We start from the raw sequence: 22,903 nt of genomic DNA on the forward strand, positions 1-22,903 counted from the left end.
CATAGATTTAGTCTTTCCACTATCCTTCCTACCTTCTTTCTCTTGTAAGGTGGGGTTGGCATCTGATGGTTCAGAAGAGTCCCCATGAAAGGTTTTGTAAGACCTGGGGACAGATAAAGATGGCTAGCTGAGGAAAAGTTAATATTGGCCTTGTCTTTCTCTGCTTTCCCAGGGTTTTGGTTTTCCAACCTCATATGATCTGTCAATACTTTGAGTTGGACAATAGCCTCTGATTCTTCTCTGTGCACCCGTGCTGTCTCTTTACTATTGGTTCATTATTAGCAAACAGCTCTTTCTTGCTGTTCCCTTGTCTTGGACATTCATCTAGGATTTAAATGCCCCTTTGCTCATGTCTAGTTTGTGACTAATGCAGAGGTGAGCTCATAAAAGAGGGGCTTATGCTGTCCCATTGGCTGCCTTGTCTTGGGCCACCTGCAAGAGAGAAGTTGCCAGGCAGATGATATTCTGCACTCTCTGCTCTTCACCTCATTGCCCCATTCATACAACTCGCTTAGTGTTGACAATAAGAGGAACACAAAGCTCGAAGCCAAGCCTCTTGGTGATCTGAGAAGGTTGGTCTTGCCCTCAAAAGCATTCTCTTTTTCCTGGTTTTATTGGGTTGTCTCAACACTCTGCTTCAATGGTTTTAAGAATGTGGAGTTTGAGGGAACCAACACCAAGACCTTAATTCTCAGTGGGGATTTAACTCAGTCCTAAACTCAAGAAATGTTGTAGAAGAAGCTTTTCCTCAACGGTCATCCAATGGAGGAAAATCTGGGGAAGATTTTTATGGATATTCATTATCTGTTAGGACTTGCCCATTGAACACATGATCACTTTCTAGAATCTCAGGGGTATTATTAAGACATTTTATATCTGTGCATGTTGGGGCCACCGCAAGTCCAGTGATGCTTTAGATCTACCACATGGTAACCTGTTTCTAAAACTTCCAGGCATTGGGTGCCTGGATGGCTCAGTTGGTTAAGTATCTGCCTTCAGCTCAGGTCATGATCTTAGGGTCCTAGGATTGAGTCCTGCATTGGGCTCCCTGCTCAGCGGGGAGACAGCTTCTCCCTCTCCCTTACTCCCTGCTTGTGATCTCTCTGTCTCTCTCAGATAAATAAATACAATCTTTAAAAAATAAAACTTCCAGGTACTTTTGAGTTAATAAATTTAATGCAAGAATTTTATTAGGACTCACTTTTTTTTTTATTAGTCTCATAAAACCAGCTTAACAGGTGGATGATGATTTCCCGTGTTCACCCTTCATCACCAGTTTTCACAGGCTAGTTTGGTCACGCTGGAAGGCACTGATATAATAGAGTAATAGTCCTTTGCCTTTTTATAGAACTCTTTTCTGTTTTATGGTTACATATGTCAATGTTAAAAAAAATGTTTTTTTTTCTTTTCACGTTTAGCCTCATACTACCTCTGTGAGTCAAGCAAGTAATAACCCACTCCAGTGTAGCTTACAACAAATTAAAATTGAGAAATGCCCTTGTCGAGCTGAGTCTGCCCATCACAGTGCTAGGTATATGATCAGCATATTTATACCAGGGCAGCAACGAACGTGAGTTCTAAGCAACTGTATGTCAGTAGTCATTGATAAATTTCCCATTGCTTGAGGAAAGGGAGATTGTTTAGAAGACAACTGGATTCTAAGAGCTCTGTGTAAGGCAGGGCTGGCTGAGTTAAGTCTAGCCTAGGACATGTGCATTCCCGTTAGAGGAAACACACTTTGTCTTTCTGGTGTAAATGCTTTGCTTTTTATTTTCTGCAAAGAGCTTCATTTGTGCATTGCAGCCTTTTTGACTTAACGGTTTTACACCGTGTCTTGCTAGCATAGAACTGTGGTTCTCACCCTGTGGTCAGTGGGTTCCTAGGGGCCTGTGGTGCTATTTTAAAGGATCAGAGCATTACTTTTTGTGCTTCAAACATGGCTGATAGACAGAATAAATAGTACGTCTCTGCATATATACTACCCTTTTACGAACGTAAGTGGAGGAATCATCATGAAGAATTCAATCAGTGGGCACAAAACATTCTATTGTGTGGGTATCGAGGAATTTCTTTTTAATGTTTAAAAGGGATTCTTATACTCAAAAAAGTTGAGTACAAAGGGACTGAGCAAAACTGGCTTTTCAAATCAGCGCTTTTTCCTTGTCATTCTGGTTTCTTTTTTTTTTCCCCCACGGAATTAACATTTTTGTCCTGGCCATAGTCACTGTTTTCAAAGAGGTTCTCTTCTCATTTAAGGTAACCCCAAGAGTTAGTGGGATAATTTAGAAACTTGCTTCAGTGTTTTTCCTTAAGCATATTTTTTTTCTGTGGGAAATTTACTATTTTCACCATTTAAAAAAAATGTACAGTTCAGCTGCATTAACGACATTCACACTGTTGTGCAAACATCACCACCACTCACCTCCAGAACTTTTTCATCCTCCCAGACTGAAACACTGTACTCATCCAACACTCACTCCTCACTCTGCCCTCTCCCAGCCCCCTGGCAACTGCTGTTCTATTTTATGTCTTTGAGAATTTGACCACTCTGGACACCTCCTCTAAGTGGAATTGGGCAGGACTTGTCCTTTTGTGACTGCTTTGTTTCATTAACGTCATGTCTTTAAGGAGTCCTGCATGTTGTAACACCAGTCACAATTTCCGTCCTTTTTAAGGCTCGGTGATACTGCACTCTGTGTATATACCACGTCTTTGGTTATCTGTTCAACCACCGATGGACACTTGGGTTGCTTCACCTTTCGGCTGTTGGGAATAATGCGGCTGCGAGCACAAGTGTGCAAATATCTCTCTGAGTCCCTGTTTTCAGTTCCTTTGAGCCAGACCTAGATCTGGAATTCCTGGGTCATACGGTCATTCTATGTTTAACAGTTTGAGGACCAGCCAGACTGTTTTGCACAGTGCTGCACAATTTTACATTCCCACTAGCAAAGCACACAGGTCCCAATTTCTCTACATCCTCGCCAGCACTTGTTTTCTGCTTTTTTTCTTTTTCTTCCACTTTCAAAGGCTGCAGAGACAGCATTTGATAAATCGCGGATTCCTCCTCACGTCCTGGCTGCCCCAACAGATGCTGTCCGGTCACACTGGAGGCAAAATGGTGAGGCGGTGCCTTGTGGCTCGTCTCCCTCTTGCACCTGCCCTCATAGCTCCCCACCCTCTGCTCCATCTGCGTCCCTGTGCTTTTCCCCATCGTGCTTCCTCAGCTCCGGCCCTGCAGCAGAGCTGCTGGCAGGGAGGGCGGCCCGACGCCAGGCCAACTGGGGTCTCTGCATGCTGGGGATGTCCGGTGTCCACCTGGCCTTGCTGTTGCGCTGACACTGTTTTATCTGCCTCGCAATGTTTCATTCTCCAGCTTCCCATTGTGGCTGCTCCTTCCTACCTCTCCCCAGGTCACTTTAATAAGCCATTATCAAATAATGCCTTCTGGGTTCTCAACACTGGGATATCTGATGAGGCACAGGAGACGTTCCTTCCCCAGGAAGAAACAGACATAGATAAAAACTGACGTCCATGATGAGATGGGGGCTCAGATAGACTCCTTCTGGAGCCACTGCCTCAGTGCCTAAGCCCTGATCCACCACTTACCAGCCATGTGCCTTGGGCTATGCCCCTTTTTCTTTTAAAAAATTTTTTAAAAATTTTTAAAATTAAGCTTTTAATTTAAATTCCGGTATAGTTAACATACAGTAGTATATTAGTGTCAAGTATACAGTATAGGGATTCAGTACTTCCTTGCAACGCCTGGTGCTCATCACGGCAAGTGTACTACTTAATCCCCATCACCTATTTCACCCATTCCCCGCCCCCCCTGCCCCTGCCACTCCCCAGGAACCATCTGTTTGCTCTCTACAGTTAAGAGTCTGATTCTTGGTTTGTCTCTCTGTCTGTTTTTTCTCTTTGCTCATTTGCTTTGTTTCTTAAATTTCACATTTGAGTAAAATCATATGATATTTGTTTTTCTCTGACTTATTTTGCTTAACATTGTACCTTCTAGCTCCATCCATATTGTTGTAAATGGCAAGATTTCATTCCCTTTTATGGCTGAATAGTATTCCATTGTGTGTGTGTGTGTGTGTGTGTGTGTACACATTACATTTTCTTTATCCATTCATCAACGGACACTTGGGCTGCTTCCATAATTTAACTAGTGTAAATAATGCTGCTATAAACATAGAGGTACATGTTCCCCTTTAGTTAGTGTTTTTGTATTTTTTGGGTAAATGCCCAGTCATGTGATTACTTGATTGTAGGGTAGTTCTATTTTTTAATTTTTTAAGGAACCTCCATACTGTTTTCCATAATGTCTGTACCAGTTTGCATTCCAAGCAACAATGCATTAGGGTTCCCCTTTCTCCATATCCTCGCCCTACCTGTTGTTTCTTAGGTTGTTGATTTTAGCCATTCTGACAGGTAGGAGGTGACATCTGTAGTTTTGATTTGCATTTCCCTGATGATGAGTGATGTTGAACATCTTTTCATCTGTCTGTTGGCCATCTGGATGTCTTCTTTGGAGAAGTGTCTGTTCGTGTCTTCTGCCCTTTTTTAAATTAGATTACTTCTTTTTGGGGTGTTGATTTTCATAAGTTCTTTATATATTTTGGATACTAGCCCTTTATCAGATATGTCATTTGCAAATACCTTCTCCCATTCTGTAGGTTGTCTTTCAGGTTTTTGTTTTGTTTTGTTTTTGTTTTTTATTTTCATTTTTTTTCCTGTCAGCTTTGTTGATTGTTTGTCTTCACTGTGCAGAAGATTTTTATTTTGATAAAGCCCCAATAGTTTAATTTTGCTTTTATTTCCTGTACCTCAGGAGACCTGTCTAGAAAAATATTGCTGTGGCTGATGTCAGAGAAATTACTGCCTGTGTTCTCCGCTACGATTTTTATGGTTTCAGGTCTCACATTTAGGTCTTTAATGCATTTTGAACTTATTTTTCTGCGTGGTGTCAGAAAGTGGTCCGGGATCACTCTTTTGCAGGTAGCAGTTTTCTCAACACCATTTGTTGAAGTGTCTGTCTTTTCCCATAGGACATTCTTGCCTCCTTTGTTTAAGATTGATTGACCATATAACTGTGGGTTTATTTTGGAGTCTTTTTTTCTGTTCCATTGATCTATGTGCCTATTTTTGTGCCCATTTCTTTATTTGAAAAATGAGGTTAAAGTAGTAGCTCCCTCTTTTCCTACTTAGTTGATGCCTGAGAGCCTGCCTGATACCTGGTCAGCGCTCAGTAAATGCTGCTACTGTCAGGACAAGCGTGCCATTAGTGATGAGGGCCCAGAGGAGGGACTTGTGAATTCTAGCTTGTGTTTGACATCACACACACCTTCAGTGCAGCACCTGTCTTATGTTGCATAACAATGGGTTGTTCTTTTTAAGAAAAGCATGCGGGCCTTGAATGTAGAACTTCCATGCCTTTTCTTTTCCCATACCCTTGTCATACCTGCTCAACACTAAGCACTTGGGAGGCATACATACTTCAGTAAATACTTACTGGGATTGTGAATTGATTGGAGAAGGGGAGATGAACCAGATTCCTTTCCACGCCCCCAGAGTGCGCAGGCCGTGCAGCACCCCCACAAATCTGAATGCAGAAGAGATGCTTGCTGATGCTGCCCTCAGTCCTACCCTTCTTGGGAATGGGCTTGAAGGTGCATGGGCTGGAGGAGTTTAGGGAGCAGCAGTAACAGAGGGAATCTGATAGGCAGGAGGGCTTGGGTCTGGGACAAACCTCGTTATCAGACATTGTCCTACAAAGAAAAGATGCCTTGGCCAGGACTCAGAGAAAGAATACAGAAGGTCTGAGTGTGCCCCTGCTGTTCTGTCTGAGCTCTGCATCTTTGGGTGCATTTAATAGGCTGTAACCGTATATGCCGAAGTATCCCTGATGTCCCATCACGTATGTAGATTCTAGTAAAAGGAAAGTCAAAGAATGAAAAAGAATTTATTTTAGCTACATGCTGATTGCCTCTCAGCTTGTGTGTGCTTTCCCTAGACCTTGAACACAAAGGCCAGTTCATATTTTTAATAAAGCATCAAAATATTCCCAGACTTCCTTCCCAAAGACACCTGGCCCCCAAATATCAAAAGGGGCTTTGCTGTGCCACGCCCTGTCTCTCGTGTTCAGATCCTATGTGCTTGCCGCTGTGGCTCTGTTTAGATGGAGTGAGATCCCCTCTGTTAGTTGTTTCTGTTGTTTCTGGCACGAGTCAATTATTTTGTTTTGTTTTGTTTATTTATTGTTTATTGTTTATTTATTTTTTTTAAAAAAATATTATTTTTTTGTTTATTTATTATTTTTTTAAAGTAGGCTCCACACCCAGCATGGAGCCCAGTGTGAGGCTTGAACTCACAACCTTGAGATTAAGACCTGAGCTGAGATCGAGTTGGAACCTTAACCGACTGAGCGTCCCAGGTGTCCCAGCAGTAGTGAATTTAACAGAAACATCAATAGTCCTTCCACACGAGCCTATTTATTTGGCTGCCTACCTATCTGCACCCCCGCCCCCCCAACAGCCTGGTTACCTCTTCCTGCTGAGTAGGTACAAACAAATGTGTTGGGCATCTCCGATCAGTCAACAGGACTTTCCCTTCCAATTTAACACCGCTTTGCCGTGTATGTAGTCTGAACAAGGAACGGGGCCATATAGCATGCAGTTAAAAAAAGGATAGGAATTTATGTATGATTTTAAGAATAGAGTACAGAGAGCTTCTGTGTGATTTTTTAAAAAATGAATTTTACTGAGTACTGAAACAGAGTTGGCACCAACGCTAACAAGAAAGCAAGTATCAACATTTAAAATAAAACGCAGACCTATCAAGGCCATATGGCGTTCTCGCAGGGGTCTGGCCACTTTCTTTGGCTTTCATCCTTTTTCTGACATCGCCGTTTGCTTCTTGCCTCTGCTGCTTTGGGCTCTGTGTTTCTATGAGGCACATTTCTCTTTTACCTTCCTTTTGGAGGCTCGTGAACCTTTTCTCCAGGGAAGAAGAGGAAGAGGACCTGTCCAGATGGCCCCATAACCATGTGACACCTGCTTCTGGGAGCCACTGTGGGGGGCAGTTTGAGGGCTGATGAGATTGCCGCCCTGCCTGAAGAGTGGGCACACTGCTTCCTATCCCTTTTCTATTTTTAAAAAATGATCACATGCCTTTAGTGTTAATAATATTTCTAGAAATGTCTTGAATTCAAATTCTTCTCTTATTACTAGGGAAGCAACAAAAAGGTGAACTGACTAACCGTATTTTGTGAAAAGCTGGTATCAAAATTAAAAAAAAAGTTACTGTCAGTGTGCTTTCTTGTAGTGAGGTCCTTGAGGGCTGTATTTGAGGGTGAGATCTCCGCTCCCGAAGGGGAAAGCCAAAAGGCCCGTGTCTACACTGAATGTGCCGTGATCTCATCTTGGGATGGGGTATTTATGGTGCTTTGGACAGTCCCCATCACCCTCCAGCTTTGAGGGTAAATGTCAGCTCTTCAGGGAGGTTTTTCTGACTTTACTTATTTATTTGTCAGAGAGAGAGAGAAAGCGAGCGAGAGAGCGCACAAGCAGGGGGAGCAGCAGGCAAAGGGAGGAGGCAGGCTCTCTGCTGAGCAGAGAGCCCGATGTGGGACTCGATCCCAGGACCCCAGGATCATGACCTGAGCTGAAGGCAGATGCTTATCCAACGGAGCCATGCAGGCATCCCTTTTTATCTGACTTTTAAATGAGGTCAGCACCCGGAACTCCCATAGCACTTTATACACCCCTAGAATAACGTTCATCTCCCTGAATTGGAGTTACATGTTTGATGCCTGCCGTCCCCATCAGCCTGAGAGCTTCTGGGGAGCCCTGTCCTGTCTGCTCCTCAGCACAGTCTCCAGCCCAGCACCTGGCACCTGGAGAGCCCGTACTCCATACCTGATGAATGAGTGAATGAGCATCGTCATACATTTTGATAGGGAAGATGACCTGGAAACCAAAGGTAGCATCATGTGCCAATAAATGTCAATGGAGAAAAAAAATGCCCTGGGCTTAACCTCTGAATTGCCATTATTTTGGCGGGAGGGTGGCCCAGGAGGGGAGCTGTCCCCTGACACTGCTTATTGCACATGGCATATGGTATTTATGTACCAGGGACTTCTGTCTCATCAGGCAATACCCATAAGTGAAATTCTACAGACTCTTCGAGTTGACCTCGAATACGATGTACAGTTGACTTTCATCCGGTGCTTCTCAACCCCGTCATACCCAACACCCTCTTTTATAGCAAGTGTTCCTTGGTGCCCATTTACAACACTGAAATGAACCTCAAAGAGAGTGCAACTGATGTATGCCTCTAATTTTGCTGGTTTCAATATTACTTTCTAGCTCCAATATGAAGGAGAGATAAAAGGTAGGCCATTTAGAATAAAATAATATGCTTTAGTCATAGACGCTTGGTCATGAAATCCTCTGGGAGCCACCAGAGCGGTGAGCTCCTTGGCTCCAGACGTGGGTTAGCTTGGGTGTGTCCTCCCAGTGATGAAGATGCCACAGGGGATGTCCCCCCCACCCCCACCGTGATGTCCTTTTCCAAAAGGGAGAACAATTCATAGCAGGGTTCCAGTTAGTCAAAGTTCAGCCTTTTTGCAATGTAGGTTGGAGTCATAGTGTTATAAAGTTCAGCCTATATTGAAATTATGCTGAAAAAAAAAACTGTGCGCGCACGCACAGATGTATGTATATTTATACGTGAAAGGGAGTTAAGTTCTCAGGTCAGGTAAGTATAAACATGAAGTTTCCTCAGAGGGGTAGTCAAAACTCACACAAAATTTGGGATTGTTGTCTGGTCTGGCACCGGCTCTCGCAGACAGGATGTCTGAATCTTCTTGCCCCCTCCCGCCGCAGGCCAGGAGGGCCCCTCTGATCGGTGTGATGACCAAAAACACCTCACAGATTTTCCAGTCACCTCCTACAGTGTTATACTCTAAATGGGGTTGTAAAGGGGGGGGGGGGAAAGCCATCCAGGGAGCTCCTATGTAACTTCAGGAGTACATGCGTAGAATTTCTATCCTTGTATAAATAGCCATGTTCAAATAGTCCGGACTCTCCCACTGAGACAGTTCCGTGCTATTAATATTCAGTTTCATCCTGAAAATGTGTACTGTGTGACGTGTGTGTATGTCCATCGTCTGGGTCTCTGTGTAATATGTACATCTGACATTACAAAACCCTGATAGTGTATCTCTTGGTGGCTCAACAGTTTTATTTTACGTCCTTCGTACGTTGGCTTACCTTCAACAGCTGCTCTCCTGCTTTCCCCGGGTGCTAACAAAGAGGGAGCAAGTGTAGAAAGACACATTGCATATTCAATACAACGACAGGGAGACAGGCATGTAGCTGGACAGCAAATGGGGGACGTGCGGGTCCGTTGACGGGGGAACGCACCGGGAACAGAGACAGCCGGGGGAGACGGTCACTCCCGCCAGAAGGCAGAGGGCTTCCTGAGGGAGGCAAAAGTGGAATTGTGCTCTGAGGAGCCAACAGGAGTTTGACAAGCATAGAAAAGGGAAGAACATCCCAGCAGACAGAACAGAAGCATGACAGGAGACTGTGAGCACCAGTAACCGATTCATTCTCTTTAGCGAGTAAGCTGCGAAAAGATCTGGAATTATAGGCAAGAGAAGGCCAGTGGCTGCTTGCCAACAGTGGGGCTCCCCGGCACTTCTGCTCAGGAAGGGGGTGGCCACGTTCTGTGGGATGAGGAGGTGGCAGAACAGCAGGCAGGATGCAATTACCGCCTTGGAACAAGGCCATGTCCTCGCGGCGGCCACTGCCACTGTTGGCAAATTGTCCCTGGGATCCTGAAGGCTTAGATAAGGCCCCTCTCTTCACTTTCCTGTGGGGAGTATAGACTCCTTCTCTCCTCCAGTTTTCCCTCAAGGGCATGGCCATCATCTCTTTCCCAAAAGAAAAGACAGGCTGCCTTGTCAAAGACTTTGTTGTGATTTCTCAAGGGAGCCACGCATCATTCAGGAGCACGGTCCCCCGTTGCCTCTCTCCCTTTTCTCCTCCTTATCCCTCTCCCTTCCAGGCTTTCCTTTTTCCTTCATTGCAAAGATGACAAAGACAACATGGCCATCGTAGAGACTTTGGAAAACAGAGTACAAAGAAGAAAATAAAATCACGTGAAGACCCATCGTCCAAAGAGATCTACTGTTCACATGTCGATAATTGTGCTTAGGAATCTTTTCTCTTTGCATCTTTAGCCCCAAATGCAGCTGCACTGGCACACAGCGGGCCCCACCGCAGCCCCCCTTCCCAGGGTCCTCTGCCCTCTGGTGCCTGCGGGAGCTGCCCCGGACGTGTCCCCAGTCCTGGTCGTAGCCTGTGTCTTCCCTGTTCACTTGTCTGGGTTGCCAGTCTCCGTGCTGACTGGCAGCCTCTCTGGGTAGTGCCACTGGTCCCCTCCTGAAGGGGCCAGACCCTCTGCCTCAGCTGGCCCAGGGTCTGATCCTGCTCTCTCCAGCCCTCCTTCCCAGGAATGCTTTCAGCCCCTTCCACACCACAGCCGAGACTAGCTGTCATTTCTGACAGGACTTCTCTGAAGACATAGAAATCTTGGGGAGATTGCCTGAGCAGTTATATATCACGTCACGTTCAAGTTTGGGCTGGTCTTGGAGTTCAGAGTTCTCTGCCTGTCATGAGGACCCCTTGGGGCTATGTCCCTGACCTGCCTGCCGGAGGTGGAGACCAGCTTACCCTGACCTCCACGAGAGGCACCGGCAGGCAGGCAGCTTAGCTGATTGAAGAGAAACCAACTAATAGATAATTTAAGCAGAAAAAAAAATCTTTTTAAGGGTGTCAAAGAGCTACTGAATCCCTGGGCTGGATGGAGACCCAGACATGGGAGGTACCCAGCCAAGAACAGGGACCCAAATCATGCCACAGAACTGGTTCCAGAGGAAGCCACTGCCATTTCTGACTGGCACAGATAGAAGCTGGCCCTGCTGCCCCCCGTGATTCTGGGCCCTAGATGCTGCTTCTAGAACCACCCTTGTGACTGCCCTTGGAAATGGCATCTGATCCCATCACTGTGGCCACCAGCCCCAGGATGGAACCCACACGGTCCCTGCTTCCTTATGGATGGTGTGTCCACTGCTGCCTGTCACGTCACTGCCTCATGGAAGTTTCCATCTAGTGCCGTCCAGTTCCACCTGGATTGGGGGCAAAGTTCTCTCTCCACGCCTCCACCCTGTTTAGTGTCCATGTCCCTCTGTCTTGGTTCAGGAGTCTTAGGGGGAGCCAGGAACCCTTTGAGGTGGGCTGGGCACAGGTGCTGAAGGAGTTGTGCCCAGGTTAGAGAAGGGCTGTGCCTCTCACCCCTTCCTCCCTGCCCCTGGCCCTCCAGACAGCAGGTTCTGCTAATGCCACTTGGAAGACCCTAGGAAGAGGCAGCCCCTTCCACCCTTCTTTCCTCTCCAAGCTGTATGGCCATCCTACCTTCTCTCTGTCCCTGACCCTAGCCCAGTCTTAATGAGTCTGTGGCAGACAAGAAAGTGGTTCTGCAAGGATGTCTCTGGGAATCTTTGCTCCTCCCTAGGGATAGCCTCTGGGATACCAGAGAGAGAAAAGAGGAAAACACACAGAAAACCATAGAGGGGATACTCCAAGACCAAACCTGTCACTTGTCTCACTAGTGTCTGAGTCAGAATATGACTTAGGTCTCTGTGGTTGGGGAGCCTGGAATGCATGCTTGAGTCTTTGCACTGGGGAGGCTGAGAGAGTGAGTTGCTGGTATGCCTCAGCCTCTGTACGGGGAGGAGGGCTGTTCTCTTTTCTCATCAGTGACTTTAGCTCACTAGGTGCACAATAAATATTTATTGAATTTAAGAATAGAAAAGTCACAGAATTCTACTTCATTCACAGCTTGGAAAATTTTCTGCTAAAGAAATCTTGTCTGATCTGGATGTTTCTATCAAGTTGCCTCGAATGCCGGTCTTCCTAGTTTAGATTAATTTCTGAGTGATTTTTCTGTGAAGCCGTGTTTTATTCTTCTTTAAACTTCTCTGTTCCCAGTCTAACTAGAAAGCGCAGGTGTATCTCTTTCTGTCTTCTTGCCGTTTGCTTTCTGTCTCACAAACAATTCAGTGCAGGCCTGTCTGGGCAGCCCTCTTGTACCTCCAGGAAACTTCTAGACCCTCAAACTGTGGCTTCATTTCCGCTTTGTATACTCAAAGTCTTTTTCTCATATGTGCTCATCCTTCTCATGGCTTTTTTTTCTTGCTTCTCATTGCCTCTTTCTCTTCTAGTTGTCGCATCTTTTCCCCATATAATTTCTTAATGCCTATTTCATTATTGCCTATAGTTTTATGAAGGTGAGCATCCCTGTGCACTTTCATTAAAAAGTATTTGTCTAGAAGGAAGGAAATGCGTGGCATGACCCTTGGAGAGCGTTGCTAACCACATCCCCAGTAAAACCCAGGGATTTGCCCGGGTATTGACTCAGTGATACTCATGTGGGTTTTTAAAGTATTGACCTAAATCTGGCTGATCTTGGGGGCTTTCTCCAAATCTTCTAACAGGCAAAATAAATAGTAGGTCACAGAAAATGCATGCTTCTTTGTCACTCACCTTGATTCCTGGGCATGTAGACAGGTATCCTGGGCAGCCCACCAGAAGCTCACCAGGGCCTTCTCTCTGGGCTACTCATAGCTGAGAGTGGGGGGATGGGATTTCTTTTCTCCCACACTTCCTGGGTACCCTTGGATGCTGGTTCCTGTGAATAAGGACATGGCTTGGAGATGGCCTGGGAGGACGAGGAAGAGTCAAAGTCTCCTTGATAATACTCAGTGAACTACTTATTTTACTCAGTGTGTTACATGGCTGCATTATGACTGTTGCCTCCCAAGGTCCTCCCTCAGCCTGTCTTGTCTCTGTGGAAGTTCCTGTCCCTTCAGAGAGCCTCAGCTGGGGCCTGGCCTGCCTTAATGACTTCCCCCATTCCTCATCTCCTTCTAGGACAGGCCCTTCAGTAGGAGGCCCATTGTAATTTCCTTCCTTTCTGCTTTCATTATATGTGTTCCTCCTTGGTGGGGGGAGGGGGCTACAGTCTCAGGAAGGGAACTCACCTTCCATTGAGGAGAACTTACCCCACTGAACACAGTCTGACCTTTTTCTTCCCTTCATGGTGAAGTAATTATTGAGCTGTCACTAACATTAAAAAAACCGTGGTACCAGGAGGACTATGGAGTGGAGAATCAAGATGATGGGGGTCTTTGAAGGAGCCAAATAAATAGCATCTCTTTTTTTCCACCCAAGATATGAGCCGACTGACAAGTAAGACAAAGGAGATGATGTACTAAAGCATAGTATTACTATATTTTCTCAACACTGGAGAATATGGTTTATATCTGTGGAAAAATGGGTTTCTTTCTTTCTTTTTTTAAATGGGTTTCTTAATAACAGGCCCAGAATTAGGAAATCATGAGGCCACTTCTAGAGGTCAGCTTGTTCCCAAAAGGAAGGGAGAGGAAGAGGCAGAGTGCTCCTGGGTCAGAGTAAGGCTGGAGAGAGGCCACGTGTGTTAAAGCAGGGGGAGTCCCCTGCACGAGAAAGAAGCATTGGGGTGAGATCTTGTTTCCCTGACTATTGTGGATTGCTTGGCCAACGAACTATGACCTTGAACCCTGTTAACAGGGGGGGCCAGGGAAGGGAGGTGGGGGGAGAGAAGACGGAGGCAACTTCAGGTGTGTAGCGTTGTTACTGCAGTATTACTCTTGTATGCTTGTATATATAATGGTGGGAGGGCATTTTGGGGTGGACGCATTGTTCCCTATGCTGCTAAAATCCAGGTAAATTAAATTTACAATTTGGATAGGTGAGCCGCTAGGTGGGGCATCTGTTGGGGTTGCTAGGAGTTAGTCTGTTGAAGTGGCTTATCAGGAGGTGTGCCCAGCCTCCTCTCCTCTCCATGGGCTTGCTTTCCAAACCTCAGCTGAAGAGAAGGACCACTTTGCAGCCCAGGTTACATGTGGATGTTTCTTGCATTGGTGTGATTGCCTCTGAGGTCCAGTCCCTGGGACACAGTTTCGGAATGCCTAGCTAACAGAGAGCCAAAGATCATCCATGACAGTTGGCATGCTTCTGTATTCCACATACCAGATCTACGAGAATATTTCTTTCTTCTCTCGCAGGTGATATTTTTAATCAGTGGGATGTCATTAGGTACTCCACGTTGCCTTCAATAGTTAGACCAGGGCTGGACACCATGGACAGCGCCACAAAGCCTGCTTTCAGCCAAAGACCCAGAGGTTCCCATGCTGCCCCATCCAGTAGCCTTCCCGTACGTGAGGAAGGAACTTTGCTCTCTTTTTAAAAACTGCTGTGTCCCTTGCAACCAGCACAGCCCCTGATATGTAAAGAGTCCTTAAAAATTATGGACTGAGTGAATTAACAGATTGTATTTTGAGCGCAAACTCTGGTGTTCTGAGCGCAAACTCTGCTGTTCTGATCAAGTATTATCTCTGAATACTAAAAGCCACTGAATTTTAGAACAGAAAACTTTTAAAGATTTTAATGAAAGTGTTCCTGGAGTGGAACAGCTGAGAATTTTTATTACTTGTGGATTTTAATTTTTCTCTATCCCAGGTGAACCTACATTGGCATCTCAGTGACCCAAATGGCTTAATTGTATCTACCCAAAAGCTTTTTCAAAAACTTTGCATGGCGATACTAACAAAACCCCAAATGGGCCAATAATCTGTGAGACGCTGCAGTGTGGCTCAGATGAAACTTGGTGTGTGTGTGAACTCATCTATCCAGCTGAATAGAAACAAAATACATTTGTGTCTTCAGCTTTTGAGGAAGACATTTTCCAAAGGCTCCATGGAGATTTTGCTGCATGGTCCTCACTCATGTGTGTTTACAGTGTCTCTGCCACGGAGATTATAGGCAAGTGGTGTTTACAAACTGTCCTCATGGTATATAGAATTGCTGGTATTACATAGCTGTTCACTGTGACATTGAAACTATCTGTTGGTACTGGACCTTTTAAAAAGGAATCCGTGTGGCAAACATCCTAATGTCAGAAAATAAAGTCAATTCTTCTGTGAGGTAGTTCCTATTATCTTTCCACTCTGAGAAATTATTCTCAGTTCAATGGTATTACCATGGTGATGTGTTTGCATTTCAACAAAAACCAAACCAAACCAGACCAAAAGTAGAGCTCTGCACATGTAGCTCCCGTCCTAGGGTTTTTATGCAGTATCCTTATCATCAAATAACCTCTCCAAGGTCCCAGCTAAAAATCACATCAGAGAAGCAGTTTCCTCAGACAGACACAACAATCTGGATTGCTAATCTCAGAATTCTCAAGAAATCCCATAGAAGTGAAAAGGAGAATGGACATTAGAGGGGCAAAAATGAAATAAAGAACCAGCCCACAAATGAATAGAAATATACTCATTCTCTAAAATAAGATTGTGGAAGCAAGCAAACTCAGGGACGGCGTTTTGCTTAATGAGATTTGGCTGTGTGGTTTAGTCCTCTGAGGTCTGAAACAAGTAAACACTTCTAGGAGTGTGAGCACGTACATCCCTCTCTCAGAGGAGAGCTCTTCGAGCTGGCTCTCCCGCTCTCTGTTTGTGAAGTTTGTTTTGCTCTTTGGAATAATTGCACATAGAGTCGTGACAACAGAATGAACTCTACAGGAGGTGGGTTTTGAGTTCTTAGAAAATTCCTGCAGTTAGTGCCAATCCGGAGGCAGGAAATAATTTTGCATAATGCTATTTGCATAAGAAGGAAAGAACACGTCGTTTATTCTAATCAACAAAGTGTGAAAACAAGATTTGGACAGATGTGCGCAACCATCCTGTCCCTCCTGCCCAAATATTGTATTGAGCCATCTCTTCCTAGATAACAGTTTTGTTAGCCCAAGAACACATTAGCTCAGTCAGATCTGGGCTCTCAGAAAGCTTTTTGCTAGCTGCTCTGCTTACTGGTAAATAAGCAGTGTGATTTTGCTTAGCAACCCCTCTGTGGAAAAGACAGCACACTTCTGTACGTGGTGTGGCGGGGAGAAGGGGGAGGTGAAGGGAGGGCAAGGAAAGCGAGGTATGTGCCTCTCTCCAGCTGGTGCCTGACATTGCAAACATTATGTACAATTCTTGGCAGTCTCAGAAGGATGGTGAAGAACTAGGGGGAAATCAATGGAAAGGCAGAGTTTTCAAGATTGTGGGTTGAGACTGTCTGAGAGCTCAACCTAGAGCCAACACAGAAGAACCAAGAGAGAATGAGGACCTTTTTCTCATTAACAGTGAGGTAATTATATGAGATAATATATCCAGAAAGCAACAACTAACAGCAACTTCCTGAAGCTACATGAAGATTATCTTAAGCCAGACACGAGGGAGCATCCCTCAGGAGCTAAGGGTGATATTAAATCTGGGACTGTCCACATCTGAGAAAACATTTAAAGTTCCACATCAAAGATAATCATTAACAATCCCTGAGCACTTAGCAGTGTGCAACACTTTTACAGACATATTTAATCTTCCAAACAATCCTGTGAGGTGGATTCCATGTCCATGTCATAAAGGAAGAAACTGATGCACAGAGAGGTTGAGAAACTTTCCTGAGGTCACCCAGCCATATAGCAGTGGGGATGGGTTGTGTCTCAGACAGTCTAACCTTGGACTCCACATTCCTAAACACCCTTTTACAAGTAGTAGTGTGCAGTTGTGGGGCTCTTGGGGATAAGAAGCCCAAATACCACTGGATGACGTGTAAGATGGTTTGTGGTTCCATCTGGAAAAGGTGTTCAGTTAAGGTAACTGTTTTTGCTCTGCTTTAATGTCTAGAGGGCAGCAAAAACATGGGTATCCAGAATAATATATATTGCTGAAACTTTATGTCCACATCTCTTCCTTTTATAGTGAAGTATGGGTATACATGTTTCCATACACATACACGCGCGCACACACACACGACACTTGACTTCTTAAGTCCCTAAAATACCCCCATGGTTGAATTCTCCAAGCATTCACTGAACATCACCCTAGGATGTCTGGAAGAAGAAGCCGAGGTTTGCCTTGGGCGGTGAGGTGAGTGGTGGTGAAATGTTTACCTTGCCAATAAACTCTCCAACAGATAACCCATTTTAGATACCATTATTTCTCCTTTGTTACATAGCTCCCTCCCTGCCACTGGACAAATCCTGTCCTGTGCTGCTGTCCTTTCCACCCACCTCAGGGAGCCCAGGAATGTCTCCAACTGTCTACGTACTTGCAAGCCCTCCTTTGCCAACCTCAGCCTCATTTGGATTACAGTTGTGTTCACATCCTAATTTATGACTTAACAAGTGTCTCACAAACATTTAATTTCATTATGCATTTGAGGAGGACAGTTTAGAGAGGAGGGGGAGAATGATGTTCCCCCTGCCAGCAATTAGATTAATTTAATGTGATCTATGGTGAAATCTCCTTTTGGGCTTTGGATTTTTATACATGTCTATAAACAAAACTAGGCTAGTAATAAATAAGTTCCCGGATTCTCAGAGGGGCTCCACTGCCCTCACCAGGTCCTGCTCTAATATTCAGCCTGGAAATTCATGGGATGGGTAAGACATTCCCGTGGCTCTCAAGTGACTCATCTTGTCATGATACTTTCATGAAAAAAAAATAACTGGAATTTTCATTTGCAGTTTCAGCAATATCAGCAAATTTTATATATATATATATATATATATATACATATATATATATATATATATTTTTTTTTTTGCAGATGGCTTTTCTGAGGAGATGAGGAGGGGACTGTATAAAAGCATGGATCAAATAATTTTTCCCTGTTCCCGCTTTATACATTCAGTGCCCTTTTGGGAGTTGGAGCACATGACTGCTTTTCATAAAGAAGGATTGTATTTCCTTAGGTTTTCCTGTGCATTTTTAGGGAATATATTGATCTCAGAACAGGGGTGTACATAGTGCTGATTTAAGATTCATGCAAATAAATGTTCTCCACTATATTTTTTTTTAATTTTTATTTATTTGACAGACAGAGATCACAAGTATGCAGAGAGGCTGGCAGGGGGATGGGGGAAGCAGGCTCCCTGCTGTCCACTATACTTGCTCTTATTTGTTGAACGAAGTCCTCCATTTTGTTGTGTTGAGCATACCTGGGACTGGGACCCCAGGCAGGTGGGGCTGAATCTGTTTCTGAGCCGTGAGTAGAGCGGACAGCCCTCCCGCATCCCTAGAACTTTCCAATAAAGAGGCTGTACCGACTTTTCTCCCACAGTCAAGGGGGAGAGGATAGAAAGCCTAGTCATCTTCTTGACCGACATTTCCACGGTTCATCCAAGTGGTTGACCTTAGAAGGCTCTCTTGACCAACTCTGTCCTGGGGAGACAGCCAGAGGTGTTACTGCTTATGACCGAAGTTTAGGAATTCCTGGACAGATCACACAGTAAACAACTTTTTATTCCCAGGCTTCTTTTCTAGGAGGGAAGGAGGATGGCCTGTTGTTCTTCATGGGGCTTAGTCTGGTTGATTTGGTTGGAGGGGGGCAGGTGGGAGCGGGACTCTGGCGACTTTGTGTGAGCTGGGAAATTGTTGGGTAACTTGAAGTCTGTTTTCATCAGTAAGCACTGGACTGGGAGTTAATCACATCAGAATTCTAATCTTGGCTTTGTCTCTAATTAGCAAAATCATTTTGTGCTAGTCCCAACCCCTCTTGGCTTGTGTTGAGTATATGAATGCAAAGTTCTCTCTGTGCTCTGAGGTTCTCTGCCTTCTAATTTACTGGAAGGCAATGAATAGAAAACAGAGCACATGATAAAAGTTTCCTATATCCAGTGCCCTACATGTGCTGTATTTTTGCAGAAAATCAATCTAGGCGACGGAGAAAGACCCATGCACTCTGATGTGTATGGTTTTGGTCGGGTTATGGTGCTAGGGCCCCCTGAGGACAATCTACATGCCGGTCCTGGGAGCTTTGAGAGGACCATAAGGATTATTCAGCTCAGAGGCCATGCCAGTGTTGTCCTGAGTGCATTCTAGGGGAATGCCAGTGATGCTCCTGGTCCACATCTGGACTCCACTGGCACCATTCCTTTGGGTAACATCTGTCTAATTCCCAATCTAAACGCTTTCCCCTCTGGACTGGCTCCTACAGAAGCTCCTATCCATTAGGGCAGTAACCTGTCGGTCTGACTTGGACTCTTGTCTGTCCCTGGTGGATAACAGAGCATGAACACACTGCAGCACTGGCTTAAACGTGTGTGTTTTAAAAGAAAAGTATGTCACGAGTGTACAGCTTCAGCAGGGAGGGAGGGTGAAAAAGCTAGAGTCTGTCTCAAATGTGTATGGAGGTGGCTGTTTTCTTGTCATCTGAACATTAGTCTGTTTAGTCTCTTTCAGGTCAGCTGTGTTTTTGTTTTTGTTTTTGTTTTGTTTTGTTTCCAACACATTCCCTTTGACACAAGAGAAACTAGGTGCCAAGTCCATCCCTACCACTGTGGAAAGTGCTCCAAACCTGCGCCCTCCTGGAGGAGGGTCTACAGTAACACCACGTGACAATTGGCTGCAAGCCCTTCTTGGGGAATCATTGCATTTGTACTAGTGAGGAAGTTAGAATCCGCATTTGGGCTGCAGTCATGGAACCACACACATGACATCCAAGGCATGATGGGTTTCTTGACCCAGGGTCTGTGAACAGACTTCACTGGGTCTGAGAACCACCTAGAACCTCTGAAAACTTCTGTACGTGCATTTTTCTAGGAGAGGGTCCCCAGCCTTCATCACATTCTCCCAAAGCTGCCCATGATGGATGAAAGGTGAAAAGCCACCGGCATAAAACATTCTTCCTGTGCCTCTGTCTTCTGAACCCGGGGTGATGAAGCTGACTTGCCTGTCTTTCTCCTTTGCTCTCCCAGAAAAAGCAAGTGAGCCAGACCAAGATCCGGGTCATCTCAACCATCCTGTTCATCTTGGCCGGCTGCATTGTATTTGTGACGATCCCTGCTGTCATTTTCAAATATATCGAGGGATGGACCGCCTTGGAGTCCATTTACTTTGTCGTGGTCACCCTCACCACGGTGGGCTTTGGTGATTTTGTGGCAGGTAAGCACCCTGGGCACCCCGGCCACCAGGGCCCTGGTGGGAAAAATGTTCTGTTGATAATGCTTTTCAAAACCAAGAGAAACTGTGTTGTGGGAGAAACAAATGAAAACGGCTCAGTGTCCCTGCTGCTGTGCATGGACTCATTTCAAGCCCATGGCCCCACATAATGTAAAAAGCAGCAGATTCTGCTGAGGAATGAAAGCCAGCGTCTTCCTCCCCAGGATGCTCATTGCCCTTATCGTCCTATGAATTATGCATGAGTGAAATGAATTTCTCATTGAATGTTGGACTTCTGATTTGCATTAAGGCTCCTTGAATCTATTGATAAAGGCTGTATTAGCAAGTGGCAAATATGAAACTCTGGAGAGATTAGCATAAAGCTTGGCCTGCAGTGGCCTGTGAGTTAGGGTTCCGAGGCTGCCCAGGGGAGGGGTGTGTTCCCTGCAGACATTATCCTGGGTCTTGCCCTGGCATAGGACTTAGGGCTCAGTTGACTACCAGGAGCTGAGAACTGTCCCAAGGGAGTATAATATTATAACGAATTCTGCACGAGTGTATATAGAAACAATAACCTTCATTGTGAACATAGATGACAATGAACTATGTTTATGGAAGCAAAAGGAAACTACCATCAATTTCGGCTAGGGGCGGAGAGTTTGAAAATGAAATGCGATCTGGCTTCTTACCTGTATGGCTTTCCCAGAATGTGGTAGGAAGGCAGGAAGAGGAGGCATCCTTCTCTATCCTAAGAGATATTTCTAGGGGTTTAGACAATTGATCGTTTTCTAGTCTGAGAAGTGAACGCTTTAATTAAGCAACTCTGTCCTAAACTCAAAATGTTTGGGTGATGCAAGTGCATTGTGTGTGTGTGTATGTGTGTGTGCGCGTGCGCGCGTATGCGTGTGTGTGTGTGTGTGTGTGTGTGTGTGTGTGTGTGTGTGTGTTCTTGACCAGTTCCTGGTTAAGCAGCAGCCTGGACATTGGAGGCTGAGCTCGCAGACTTTATTTGGTACATGATCCTGACCACTGCCTTAGTGTCTTCTTGGACTGCAGTGCTCACAAGGAGGATAGGGATCTGGAAATTTGGAAAACAGGACATTCTGGAGAGGATATTCAGGGCTCTTTAAAAGGCACATGGTGTCTCCACATTTACCCTGATGGTGATAACCAGCAGGGTGGTCTCCTAGCTGTTTTAAATGGGCCGAAGAAGACTAATGTCCAGTTTGTAAAAACAGTAGTTTTTTTTTTTCCTGTCCTTTTTACTGCCTAAGGACTGAGCACTTCAAAGTCAAAGTGATTAAAAAAGCCGGGGTTCTGGGACCCCACCCCAGTGCTCAGCGGCTGTGCTGACCTTCACCTTGGGTGTGGAGCCCCCTGGGACCGCCTTGAGCGGAGGCCTGCGGCTCTGGAGGGAAACCACAGAGAACTGTTGGGACTACTTCACAAACTTGTTCAAGTTCCCCCACAGCATAGTTTGCATGGGGTTGTGCTTCAAAGTACCCTGTGCCAGCCCTAGGCCATCTGCCGCCCTGTTAGGGGACTCTAGTGATGAGCCCTTCTCTCTAAACACCTGCTTGACATGGCCTGTTAATCTCTTAATCTGGGGCACAAAGAGAGCCTTGGGATATAAAATTTAAAAAAAGACTCAATCTCAAAAAACAGACTGAGGGTTGCTGGGGGGAGGGGGGACGGGAGAGGGTGGTGGGGAAATGGACATTGGGGAGGGTATGTGCTATGATGAGTGCTGTGAAATGTGTAAACCTGGCGATTCACAGACCTGTACCCCTGGGGATAAAAATACATTATATGTTTATTAAAATAAAATAAAATAAAAAATAAAAAATAAAAATAAAAAATGCATTTATTTAGTGATCAGCAAAGAGTTTAAATTTTTAATTTGAATTCAGGTTATTTGTTTACATCTAATTATACAGTGTAAGGGCAAGGAAGCTTTTTACTAAAAAAATGCCGTTTGACAATAACATAATTGAATATTTTAAATTTTAATGTTATACATTGTGATATTATAAAACAAAAACTATTATAGCCTATTCAAATTAAAGTCAATATATAAAATATCTACCACCTGCTTTGGTTAACATTATTGAATCCAGGCCTTCACATTAATTGAAAAGTGATGATGTATCTGTAAAATAATAATAATACAAATTACATTTTATAAAACAGCATCGATTGAAGGACCAAAAAATAAAAAAATAAAAATGAGCCCCAGATTTAATGCACATGGATATTCTCGGTTGGCCTATGCGATGGGACTTAATTTACAGCTTTATTAAAAATGTCAGAAAAGGTAGCATTGATTTATTTGGATCTTAGATGAATATAGCTGGCCAACCTAAACGATTTTGCATATGTTGGTTCTAAGTAAAAAAGTTGGAAGATAACCCAAGGGAGAACACGTGTGATTTATTTAACATTGTGACGCATGAATTCATAGGAAGTGGGTCCCTACTCTTCATCATGGATGGGAGAGAAGGACATCCACGTTCCTTACCTCTTCACTCAGGGAGACCAACATGTTAGGGAGCACTGCCCAGCTGGTGTGCTGCTCCTCCCTGGGAGGAGGGGCTGGGGGGGTGGGAAGCAAGGACAAAATGAGAGAGGGCTCTGGGGCTTCATGGGGTACTGCCAATGATTTTAATTGATTATTTCTTCTTATTCTCCACCACAGATTGAGAGCACTTAGTAGTCACTGGCACTTGACCTTATCTTGACTTACCTAGCAAGGGCGTGACCTCCACAGTCACAGGCCTGGCCCCATTTTAATTCCCTTATTACAGAGCC

The 22,903-nt window shown here is 44.8% G+C and overlaps 1 protein-coding gene across 2 annotated transcripts in view; it reads left to right on the top strand.

The window, feature by feature from the left end:
- Positions 1–22,903, top strand: part of KCNK10 (potassium two pore domain channel subfamily K member 10) — a gene marked incomplete at both ends in the record, with an annotated part of 126,340 nt that overhangs the window by 98,676 nt on the left and 4,761 nt on the right. For both annotated transcript variants that reach the window (XM_080808956.1, XM_080808955.1), the window contains one exon: positions 19,912–20,098. In XM_080808956.1, the coding sequence (XP_080665082.1) occupies positions 19,912–20,098 (187 nt within the window). The remainder of the gene's footprint in view (positions 1–19,911; positions 20,099–22,903) is intronic.

This window comes from Martes martes (assembly GCF_963455335.1).
Source record: "Martes martes genome assembly, chromosome: 7".
Lineage (NCBI taxonomy): Eukaryota > Metazoa > Chordata > Mammalia > Carnivora > Mustelidae > Martes > Martes martes.